The sequence below is a fragment of the Argentina silus genome, assembly GCF_951799395.1.
Source record: "Argentina silus genome assembly, chromosome: 14".
In the NCBI taxonomy this organism is placed as follows: domain Eukaryota; kingdom Metazoa; phylum Chordata; class Actinopteri; order Argentiniformes; family Argentinidae; genus Argentina; species Argentina silus.
In genome coordinates this window covers 3600444-3613287 of record NC_139668.1, presented here as the reverse complement: position 1 = coordinate 3613287, position 12844 = coordinate 3600444, and the positions used below count along the sequence as shown (strand labels likewise).

The following is a 12844-nucleotide window of genomic DNA, read 5'->3' as shown; positions in this document are numbered from 1 at the left end:
CAGTATATCCTGAAAGGGAAGTGTTATCCAGGGAGGGAGAATAATATAGGCTGTTTAAGAAAAGGTTGATGGTAGATTTTGCTTTAGAAACAAACATTGAATACTAATGTTTTTTTTTAATATATATATATTTTTTAATATGATATTGAGTGATATTCTTGAATGGATTTTTAAATCAATGCTTTGACTATGTGTCTTGGAAATGTCCCTGACACATTTTTGTTGTTATGATGGATGAGCCTGTTTTCAAAGTGTAGATGCTGAAAGATGAATGCCCTGCATCCCAAATTCAAGTGAGATGACAGAACAATTTGGTTTATTGTGAATAATTCTTGTGACAAATTGTTAAGCAATGGAATTCAAGAATGGCATATAGACTTAATACAATGGTGTTGAGAGCTGACACAATAAGACTAAGGCCAAACTCAATCTGCAGGGGCAGAATTTTCTGAAGCCCCCAGAAAACATTTGAAGTCATATTACCTGTGGATATAACTCCTCATCAAACCAAACACAGCAACAAAATTAATATTCTGGTAGCACTTTATTGTTTGGTACTGTTTTTACTGTTGGTATTTACGAGGAACTTCTTTTGTAAGAATGGGCACTCTCTGGTACTTCAGCACAATTGGTGCCTACTTGTTGCCAAATGTGCCTGTGGTGCTTGTTGTAATAAATCCCAAACAAGTAATTCATAGATTATTAGGCTAGATAATATATCCCCAAAGATTCAGTCTGGCCTAGATAGCTTGTGTGAGATACCCAAAGAAGTGAGTACTGCATAAGTTATTGAAAGTGACACAAATAACGTCTGCCCTGACAAGCATGGTAAACTCATTGCATCATGTCACATTTAATATATGACCTCATTTTGTCTGGTGAAGGATGGGACAAAAGGTGCAAATGATGGGGCAGGCTGCTACTTGAATTACAGGCAAGCATGGCACACCAATAACAAATCCACTTCTATAAGTGTTAAAAATATTGATTAAAATAGGCATCCCCAAAAGGATTTAAGTATTGTAGTTGCTCCAGTCAGAACTTAAAAATCTATTCCCGGTTAGGTGCCCATGTTCCCTTATCTGAGGTCAGTTTTTATTGATATGGTCCCAGTTGTCAAGGTTAGGCTTTTGGTATGATTGACAAGTCCTAAACCATCTTCTGCCTAGAGCACGATCAGATGTGTACTACTGTATATTCTGTACATGTTCTGCTGTGAGTAGTACTGCCATTCCAGCTAGCAGCCCTAATTGTTCCAACCCATCTTGTTCGTTGGTTAATTAGCCCTTGTGGCGTCGGAGAGCAGCATATTGTTGAGACATAATTAATCAAGCCGAGTTGTAATTATCATGGGTTTGGAAATTAAGGCGGTGGGGGGCGGTGGGGGGCTAGGACGGGGCGTTCAGCTAGAGGTAAACATCTTATTAACCGTGTCAGAGCTTCTCTCACCACGCAGGGCAACATGGTTTTATTGGAGAGAAACACACAACTATCTATGAAATGGCCTCATAAAAATACCAGGACTTGATTAGGTTTATGGCCATTATGGTCCTCAGGTAGTTGGACTAATGGAAAAATTCCACAATAGCTCACTGTGGAGAGAAACTCATTTCATCACAGACTTGGTGATGGATCAAAAATGTGTGTGGGTATGCTGCCTCGAATGTACAAGGCTATAACTAGTGGGTGACAAGAGAAAATAGTATATCGAGTAGTCGAGTAGTATAGGCCCTTAAGGCTTAGGTACCATGGGGACTGTTTCTGTTTTCTCAAAAGCGCCTTTTTCGAGGTCACTGCAGACTGATATGACAGTAAACAAACCTCAACCGCAGTCATTCCTGGTCAGATCGTCCCCACAAACACACAGGTCCCCACATGCACACATGGCACAATATAGCTAGGCCCTGGCAATGCTGGAATGGGTTTCTGGTCTCTAATGACAGAGTCCAGGTTTAATTTTAGTCCGGCTGCGCCTCTCACCTCACCACAAGATTTGTTTTTCTCCAGGAACAGTTCATTTGACTGGACTAACATGTGTATCCAGCTTTAGTCCAGTGAAAACACATGTGTGGACACATACAGCCCACCAAACAGGCTGGCAGAAAGCAGCTCATCTCTACCGTGCAGTAAGAAGTGGTTCAGGAGAGTTCTGTGGAACTCTATCAGGCATACCAATCTAGCTCTGAAAGAATTGAGATATTATTCAAAGTCAGATGCTGATCTAGTGTCAGTTTATGGTCTGCCTTATGTACCTATTATTTCAGACATGATAGTGCAGCCTCTCCTTGCACAGATAAGTTACTTCTCCAGTCAGAGAAGAATGTCCAAGTTCATTTAATTTTCAATCAATGCATTTCTCTACCCAGATACTTTTCTGTATTGCATCTGAGTTGAAGTAGAGGTTACTGTAAACAAAACTCAATCTAGTGAAAAATGACAGCTAGAGAGTCTGTAGTCTAATCAGAACAGCAGGCAAACGTTTGGGGCAGTCCTCAGGGTACTGACAGAGGCGAAGGAGGAGGCAGAGGGATGAGGTGGCGGTATGTTAACCAACAACAAACCGAGCCAGAGACCAGGACATTGGTATGGGGGAAGTTAGGGTAGTGGGACTGGATTGTCCTGCTAATGAAGATATGGCATAGATCATACAAGTACTTCCTTGTGTTGGCTGTCTTAAAATTTTATTGAACCTTTATTTTAGCATGGAGTCCCATTGAGACCAAGGTCTCTTTTACAAGGGAGCCCTGCATACATATAGTTTTTAATCATATCTCATACAAAATTACAACATTATAAAACAAAATCAGGAAAAACGATCACATTTTTCTACAAGGAGGTCCTCAATCAAAATGTTCAATTGCCCGAGCGCCACCACAACAACCAACTGTAATGTACTCTCTAGATTGTTACAGCAGTGAGGTGCACCAAAATTAAAAGCGGATTTACCCAATTCGGTAGACACCCGAGGAACCTCAGGAGATAACCAACACTTTCTGTAGGACAATAAATGCAGACTGTAGCTCAGAAATAGCCTGGGCAATACCACATACAACTGTGTCATCAGCATATAAATGCAGGTTACTTTATTTACATTACAATTCAACATTGTTAATGTAAATAGCAAAAGAAAACGGACCAAGAATCAATCCTTGTGGGACACCATTTGTTATGTCCAGAAAACCTGATTTAACACCATCAGTTAAGACACACTGCGTTCTGTCTGTTAAATAATGTTCAAACCAGCCACATGAAGCCTGATCCAGGCCTATTTCAGACAATCTCTGAATTAATAGGTAATGGTCAACCGTATTGGATGCCTTGGAGAGATCTATAAACAATGCAGTGCAATGTGCTTTTTTAGCTTGTTTAAGAGCTTGTGGGTGAAATGCCTTAGTAGGTAGATGCATGTTGCTGTAAACACAAGGGTTGTGTGGGTCCATTCCTGTATGGACCACATGTATATGTTAGCCCAATGTAACAATGATTGAAAGCATCTGCTACCAGGTCTCTCTTGAAAAACCAACCTGGATAAATATAAATAAATAAATAAATATAAAATGTTTGAAATCATTGAAGAATTTGCTCAGTTTTACTGCATTCTTCATCCCCTCATCGCTAGGCAAAGATTTATGGATGCATATCACCACCACCACCACCACCCCTCGAGACTAACATCAATGGATTGGTGAGAGAAACAGAATGTAAACCATGCTGCTAGTATAGCCACCCAACCTTGTTAGAAGAATGATCAACCTAACAAAGGAAGGAGGAGATGAACAGAAGAAATAGAGGAAAGGCATGAGAAAAGGGAACCCTATTTTCACCTCGACCTGAACCCTTCAGGGTCTTCAACAGGCTCTGTGGCCCAGTTTCTTGCCCTGCAATGCCGATCCATCATTGTTCCGTAGTAGTAGCACATACTCCCACCTCTCTTTGCTCTCTATGTCAGACTGATCGCTAAGGCTGTTACTAGCTAACCTAAGCCCAGACACGCCCTATAGTTGCATTCCTATAGTCCATTCATTAGCGCTCCTGGTGCTAATTGGTGTGCTGTGATTAATCACTGTTGGATATAGAGGTTTTGTGTGTCTTGGTGAAATGATTTGATGTTAGTTTGATAAGGAAACCAGGATACATCATTATCACAACTGTCAACATAATGACAGGTGTCATCACCACCACCACTCTCATAATCATTATCAGTTTGCCCTTTCTGTTGGGTAGGATGGATGTCTTAACTGTAGTGTGTCCTGAGGATGATTGAGTTCTGCGTCAGCTGAGGGGAAGGGAATATAAAGCAGAAATAAAGAAAGGAAAATCAATGTCTTAACTAAAGGAGCCAGTGAATTATTGATAAGGAATATGTAATTGGATCCCCAGTGTCTGTTTCCTGACAACTTTGTCTGCTTGCCACTCATGGTGCAGTGAGAGAATAGTCTTGCTGTGCCAAAAGCCAACAATCAGACTCTCTATAGCCTAAGTGATCTTGTTCCCAGACACTTAAACCCAATGCTCGGAAGGTCTGGTGGACCAATACGTCAAACATGGCCTTCATTTACCCAGTACAACGATCTGGAAAAACTCTATAGACGCATAGCCATTTGCTTTACCTTCCATCAATCATCTCCCACAGCACCTCCCCCCAGTGCTTGCACACCCCACATTTCAGATTTGTAGCCATGCCTCGCAGTTGTGTGATTCACTAAAAAGTTCACTCCCACAAAGGCCAGGTTTGAGTTGTTATTCCAGGCTTATATGTGCCGTGCTCAATAGACTGGGGACAAGGTTATAGCATACGTATCACTATCTGCCACTACTGGGCTCACACACACACACACACACACACACACACACACACACACACACACAAACACACTGTAAAAGGAATGACAAGCACTTGCATGCACACACACACACCACTTATACTCTGGGCGTACACTCATACATACATACACACTCCCAATTCAAAGGTCATCCAGTATCACAGTTCTCTGTTGAAAAGACAATGCATTGTTGATCAAGATCACCTGATGTCTGATGTTTGGTAACAGGAAGGGAGACCTTGGGCATCAATTCTGTATGGATGGAAAAGGTAGAGGAATGTGAGGGAGAGGTAGAGGGAGAGAGGAAAAGAGAAAGTGCGGGATGGCAGGTGAGACCTGAAAGCTGCCTTTGTGTGGCGGCTGGCAGGAGGAACACTGCCCTTCTCTGTGAGGTGTTCTACACACACACACACACACACACACACACACACACACACACACACACACACACACACACACACACACACACCGAGACATGCACATTTGGGAGTTATGGGGGAACGTTGGCAAACATTCCGGGTTGAAAACCGTTGCATGTTTTCAAATACAACAAAAAGCCCCTCTCTCTCAAGGTTAACGAACATTGCACAACCATAAAGTGGCTCTGTTTTTCCTTACTTTCCAAATCTCCATTTCAGTCGTTGATCAGCCCCCTATTTTCTCCTCCACTGCATCTCAACTGTGTCTGACAATGTTCAACTGGAGCTTGAAGTGCATAATAATATCTGCGCCTGGTTCATGTTTAGCATACTAAATCAAAACATTGTTCCAGGAGTGGACTTCAATAGCATATCCAGACTAGACCTTCAAACTACATTTATCATTTTTAAATACAGAATGCAGAGATAGGCGAACGTTTTAGGTAGTTTTATAATACAGTATGTGTGTCCTGTCAGAGCTGAGTGTCTGCAAGTGCACTAGGTGAGTTGAGAGAGCTTTCATGTAGTAATATGTTTTTTTACCAGGATTTTTTTATCAGAAGAGAGGTTTTACAGTACTACACAGTTGCGTGTGTGAAATTTTCCTCAGCTGTGTTAAGTGTTCCGTGTGTTGTATGAAGATTGTGTATGTTTTGTGACATCAGGGTGCTGGTACAGTATAAGGGTATATGCCTATGCTGAGTATATTATATAAGGGTGTGTTGCTGTATCACTTAAGACAGTGTTATGACTTGCGTATTTCTGTGTACATGGTGCTGCGCTACGGAGTTCTTGTGAGGTTGTGTACTGAGCTGTGATCGTGTTTGTTTATCTCCCCAGGAGAGACGTTGGAGACAGCGGGCGCCATGAAGCGGAGAGGGCTTGAGAGAGAGGAGGAATCGCCCTTCATCATTCTCAGCGTCGGTCAGCAGAGGGAACGCATACGCACGCCACAGAGGCAGGCTAGGGCACAAATCTGAGAGAGCGCAGAAGGAAAGAACGAGAGCGAAACGGGAGAGAAAGAGAGAGAGCGAGCACTCGGCGTCCCTTAATTTGTCCTCAATGGGAAACCGGACTGGATCAGACTTGGAGGCAGTAATGTCCAAGTTACCACACTGTTCTATACTGGACCCCCCTTGTTAGACCTTCGATTCAACCATCCACCCCTGTGAGGCTGAGAGCTGAGGGGTAGAGAGAGGAAAAGCGAGAGCAATAGAGGGAAAGTCAAAGTGACACAAAGGGCCCCATGCAGGCACGGAAGAAGTATGTCCTGCTGGGCTTGTGCGCGTGCTGCTGGCTGCTGCTGTTCTACCTGGGCGGCGGGGTCCAGGTGCGTCTGCTCAGGTTGCTGACGCGCCAGCGGGGGGAGGTGGTGCGCCCCTGGCCAGACTGGACCGACCGGGCGCTGCTGCCGGCCTATGCCCATCTCACGGAGCTCCAGATGGGCCCGGCCATGGGAGAGTCCCCTCGCCAGCGCCGCCAGGCCTGGACGGGCATCTACAAGGACAGCCGCTGTCGAATGGAGACCTGCTTCGACTTCTCGCGCTGTCGGCGTCGAGGACGGGACGGCTTCCGCGTGTACGTTTACCCGTCGGAGAAGGGAGAGCACGTTTCGGAGAGTTATCGTAAGATATTGACCTCTATCGGCGAGTCACGGTATTACACCACAGACCCTCACGAGGCGTGTTTGTTTGTGTTGGGTATCGACACTCTGGACCGTGACCAGCTCTCGGGACAGTTTGTTCCAAATTTGGACGAACGTATTCGTGGTTACCCGCTCTGGAACGAGGGCCGCAACCACCTCATCTTCAACCTGTACTCGGGCACCTGGCCCAACTATACTGAAGACCTGGGCTTTAACATTGGCCAGGCCATCCTTGCTAAAGCTAGCCTCAATACAGAACACTTCCGCCCAGGTTTCGATGTCTCCATCCCCCTATTCTCCAAAGAGCACCCCCAGAAGGGTGGAGAGAGGGGGTGGCTGGTACGGAACACAGTGCCCCCTCATAGGAAGTACCTGTTGATGTTCAAGGGGAAGCGTTATTTAACGGGCATCGGCTCTGACACCCGAAACGCCTTGCATCACATCCACAACGGGAAAGACATTGTGTCCCTCACGACGTGCCGTCACGGGAAGGATTGGGAGAAGCATAAAGATGCACGCTGTGACCATGACAACCTGGAGTATGAAAGGTAAGTTACAATTAAGTCACAGGGTCTTCGGGGGGGGGTTTTGGGTGATGTCAAACAGTCATATTTTCTGTTTTATCAGGAATACACTGTGGGCTTGTACTTTTACTGATTTATTTTCATATGTGCACAATGTTTTATTCGGCTTCTTATATGTTGTACTTTTATGAGATTGATTTTCTCCCCATGTGATGCCAATGGGAGATTTGTCTTAAGTTGTCTTGTTAAGCAGATCGACTGTTGGGTTATATTCTATTTACAGTGTATGGTCCTGCTTATGTAAGATCATGATGTAGAGTCACACTACAGACATAGAGCCCCAATTTGCTTCCACACAAGTGCGCTGCGCATCACTAAAACCATGTGCGAAGACCGTTTTTGGTCATTTGGTGTCACAAAGTGCATCTCCCACGACCAACACAAACTTTGTACCAATGTAGGCGAAGCAGTAAATTGGAGTGGAGTTGGCAAGGGGAGCGGGACAATTATCCATTCCATGTTCAGTAATTGCCAATAGCTGAAAATAGCCACTTATCATAATGGGCACAGCAGTTGTCAGGGATAATCCCTCATCATCCTCTACAAAATGGAAGTAGGCCTAGTGTATATTCTTGCATTATGAAATTCTGTACAATGTATTACGTAAAACATTGAATGACCAATGTTGCATACATCGATCGCCTCCGCTCTCTATGCTAATTAAATCATGGAACCATGCACATCTTTTATAAGGTATGTAATCAAAGATGATTGTTAGAATAATGCTGAAAGTTTCTCGTATTCAATCTATTGGGAAAATTGCGAAAAATGCAAAGGAGTCGTGGCTCAGCGGTTAATACCTTGCCCCAAGATCAGGGGATTGTAGGTTCGAGACCCGGTGATGGCTCTGGAGCTAGGTTCGGTTTTGAATATGTTTGCTCAAACCTTTGCATTTTTCGCAATATTGGGAAAGGGAAATCATATAGCATACAATAGGCCTATGTAAGTCCACGCCCCACACTCCATGATCGCCCACACTAATCATTGGAACCGTGCTCATCGCTGTCTTAACAGGTTCAAACAATACGCTACACAATGACACGATCCAACAATGTATTTTGTTTTACTTTGAATATTATCCACTATTGCAAGTGACCCTAGGCCGACAATAGGTTACTGTAATAATAACCATACAGTCCCAACAGCATTTACAGAGAGGAAACAAAAAGGTCTGCATGAATGAATGAATAAATGATGATTTATTCCAACATTTGCAGTGAAATCCTGATTGGCGAGGACAATGGACATCTTTATATCGTATTCAATTATTCCCACCCACTCATTGCTGGAGACCTGCCCTCCGCCTCGATGCTATCTGAAGGTTTGCTGAACGAAATGACCAACTTAGAGGCCGTGGCCACTAAAAGTGTTGCGCAGGGCTTTTTAGCGGAAGCAAATTGGGGCCCTCAATGTCCAAAACACCAAGAAGTCAATATAGTATGTGCTCTAAAGTTTAGCAGCTAATAGAAGTCAGAGCTGCCGTGTGTATTTCAAGTTAGAATTAGTGCTGAAAACCTACCTGATTGACCAGAGAGTGTGCCTACCCATGCAGTGTAGAGAGGCCGTATGATATAAAGATGGCAAAGAGTGGGGAAGTTAAAAGGGAAGTTTAACCCAAATCCATTTTCATGTGTACTTCTGGTCAATCCACAATGCGTATTGTCTCGAACTATCACCATTTAGTGTGCAGCAGCATCATAGCTATCGAAAGGCGAGGTTTGTGTTTTCTTCCTAAAAAACTCTCATACCGCGGTAAAATATGTCAGGCGAGAGTTTTTGCACTCTGACTCTGCTCTACTACGCCAGCGATTCCTAGAGAGCCGCACAGACTAGCTCTCGATCTGTCCAAGAGAAGGATCTCGCATGGGAAGGACAGGAGAATCTTGGGAGTTGTAGGAATTGACTCAAATGGGCAATTTGGAACATCAGGACTGATCAGGCATTCAAAGCCAGATATCTTGACTCAGAGAACGTTTTGAAATGCTTTTTTGTGTGTGTGTCTACTATTGAATAATGAAAATAACAAATCCACTGGATTACAGAGTAAAATTCCGCTTTAAGAGAGGAATTGCAGTGAGGGAGAGGATGAGGCTACAGTAGGCTGAGCTGTCTCTGGAATAGTGTCGAACCCACCGGATGAGAATAGAATATGACTTCTCTGATACCTCTGGAAGGGGAATGGAGTGGAGGGCCCTGGTTCTGCACAGTAATGGCAGTTATAATCTGATCAGGGCTATCTACAGTACCTTTGGGTTGTTTACATTGGGTCAGTGGTGTGGGGATGGAGATGAGTCCCACTCAACACCGTATAAATAAGCTAATTTATTCCAAACACCTGCTTCTCAGACATCAGGGAGGCCGGGGGCTGTGTGAGGAGGGCAAAGGGGGATTGTGGGGGTGGGCCTCAGAAGATGAGGTGTGAAGGGGTGGGGGGTTGTGGTATGTGGGTTACATTGACCTCCATCCAGCTTTCACAGCCTGGGGAGAGGGGATTACTGGGGAAAATATGAGAACCATGAGCACCACTGCAGAGTCAGAATAAATTAAAGCGAAGCTTGACAAACTGTACATAAGGCAAGGTTTCCCAAAATGAGGTAAGCTTGCTTACACCCACCCTCCCATATCCAGCTATATGACTCTATATTAGTACTAGATGCACCTAACCATAACCGGATTTCCTATGAGGTACGGGATTGAAAATGAAAGTGAAGTGAAGCCAGGAAATGGTGTTTATGGGAGCCGCCATGGCGTTAATGGTGACATCTGATTGGTGGCACCAATGTAGGTGCAGTCAGTAACAAACGGAAATCGCAGTCTTATTTTGCCAGATAGAGGACACATGTAACATGGGTTTCAGTGGGGAAACATTGCTTTTTGGCACCAGTTCTCCCCATGGCCACATGGTATAGCCGGCTTCACAATCCCCTGGCAGGATTGCTCCCCTGCTCTCTTGTCCTCCCTCTCCTGCTCTCTTGTCCTCCCTCCTCCTTTCTTCCTGTCCTGTCTGGCTGCAGGCTCAGGAAGGCTCTTAGTAGTAGGTGTTTCCAGGTTAATGAGTGCCTGCATCTGGTACACCAGCAGATTAACCCAGGAAGACTTAGTGTGTGTGTGTGGGGGGGGGGGGGGTTGGGGGTTGGGGTTAGGTTTGTGTGGTGGGTTGGGGTGGGGGGGGTGCGGGGTCAGAGGGGGGAGGGAAAGGAGGAAACAAGTCAGGAAATAGAGAGCAAGAAGAAAGAAAGGTGGGGAGATGGGGTCTACAGGCTAGGAGTGGACAGGGAGAGAAAGAGGGGGCGAGAGGGAGGATGCTAGGGCGACAGAAAGAAAGAGAGGGAGAGAGGGGATACTTCAGACAAGGCTTTACTGCAGCCTAATGGCCTAGTTTCACTCACTTTAGAGGGTTCTCTTAGAAAGGAAAGAAAAACCTGCATTGTACAGTGAATGTAAATGAGTGTGTGAAAAGAGAGGAGTGGAAATAGGGCAAGCAGTTTCAGGATACACACACACACATACACACACACACAAAGACTATATTTTAGTTCGCTTAAGCGCTCTTGGTGAAGTAAGGGGTGGTGTGTGTGTGTGTGTGTGTGTGTTTGTGTGTCCTGAAACTTAAATGGTTCCCATGATCAGTTCCTTACTGCCAAATATTATTTCCAATGGATGTACTGTGTGTATACAGTAAGGAATACAGTAATATTATACAATAGATATAGCAGGAGAGGAAAATGTTGAGAAATACTGCTTGTATTATGTACCTTATGCAATATACTGTGAATACAATTGTGTTATTTCATTTTTTAAGTAGTTTTTTTTGGAGTAGGGCAGTCCCACTCGCATATTTTTTCAGTTTTTGTTTATTTTTTTTATTATTGGACAGAGACAGTAGAGAAAGACAGGAGGAGAGGGTATGAAAGCAGGGCATGGGCCAGATTCGAACCCATGCTGACAGGGGAATATGTGTGCACTTTAGGCAGTGGTTGTTAGACCACTGGACCACCTCAGGCCACACAATTGTGTTATTTTTTATAAATACTGGAACTTGAACATGAATTGCATGCAAGATCACAAAATAAGTGGCCTCATGTCCTGATTTGTACTATAGTTATAGTTCTTACTGTAAGTGTGTGTGTGTGTGTGTGTGTGTGTGTGTGTGTGTGTGTGTGTGTGTGTGTGTGTGTGTGTGTGTGTGTGTGTATGTGTGTGTGTGTGTGTATGATTGTGTGTTTGGATGTTGGCAGGCCCAATCAGAACAGCTTCACCACACTGTAATTAGGGCCTGTGAAATTGTAGCCCAAGAGAGCATGCAGCCTGTGTGGCTGGTGTTCAGTCCAGAGCAAACTCCTCTGCTTGTGTCTCTGTTTAGAATGAGACCAAGCCTTAAACATCTTCCAGCCCTTCCATCCATATCCCATTTCCCTCTTTTTTGTCTTCCTCTCCCTACACAACACTCCCTTCTCCCACACTGTCACATGCCTTTTTTCTTTTCTTTTCTTTCCCAGTCTCCCTCTCCCTCTGTAAGCCTTTCTGTCCTCCCACACTGTCATATGATCCCCCCCCCCCCCACACACATACACACATACAAACATACTTCCACTCTCATGCATTATCTCCTGCATGTGTACATGGACACACACCTTGCACAAGCAGGCAAATGACACACAATCTATCAAAACAGTTCCAAATACAGCTCACTCTGTTTAATTCACATGAAACGTGTATTTGAAAATCCAATTCAGTGGATGATTGAAAAGCAAATCACGAATATCAATATGCAGTGCACGGAACATGTGAAATTCTCATTTGGCATTGTACAAGTAACCGTGGACATAAAATAAATAAATGTTGCTCGATTTATCAATGGACATAATTTCAGGTCATTATTGAGATACAGATTTCTGCCTTATCAGCATTAAGAGCATATTCTTTGCTGTTTTCTTGTGAAAACGGTGGTAAAAAGGAATTCTGTAAAACAATTCAGCTGATATCGGTTATTTTGCACCGCAAAAATCGTCATCGGTATCGGACCCAAAAATCTAGTATCGGTCAGGCTATAGTTATGAGAGGGAAGGTCTCGCCCCCTGAGAGTGAAATTGGGTTTCATGTTATCCATCGGCGTAGGGTGACAGTAACCTCTCTACTGCCCCCTATCTGTCAGCTGATAGAAAGACAGTTTTGTTGCCAGACGGTCATGCTTGTTTGAGAGACCTTAATACACTCAGTTATTGTTGACTAAGAAGTCTGCCATCATGGTGCTGACATTCACAGGGTTCATTAGTTCTCCAGTAATGTCACAAATGGGTTCACAAGAATCTGGCTTCACAAGTGAACTACTTTGTATAAACATAAAGAAGATAATACTTTAAATGGTGATGG

At 44.1% G+C, this 12844-nt stretch overlaps 1 protein-coding gene across 3 annotated transcripts in view; it reads left to right on the top strand.

The window, feature by feature from the left end:
• ext1c (exostoses (multiple) 1c) overlaps positions 1-12844 on the top strand; it is a 51671-nt gene that overhangs the window by 1154 nt on the left and 37673 nt on the right. For all 3 annotated transcript variants that reach the window (XM_083685296.1, XM_083685294.1, XM_083685295.1), the window contains exon 2: positions 6083-7435. In XM_083685296.1, the coding sequence (XP_083541422.1) occupies positions 6489-7435 (947 nt within the window). In that variant the 5' untranslated portion in view covers positions 6083-6488. The remainder of the gene's footprint in view (positions 1-6082; positions 7436-12844) is intronic.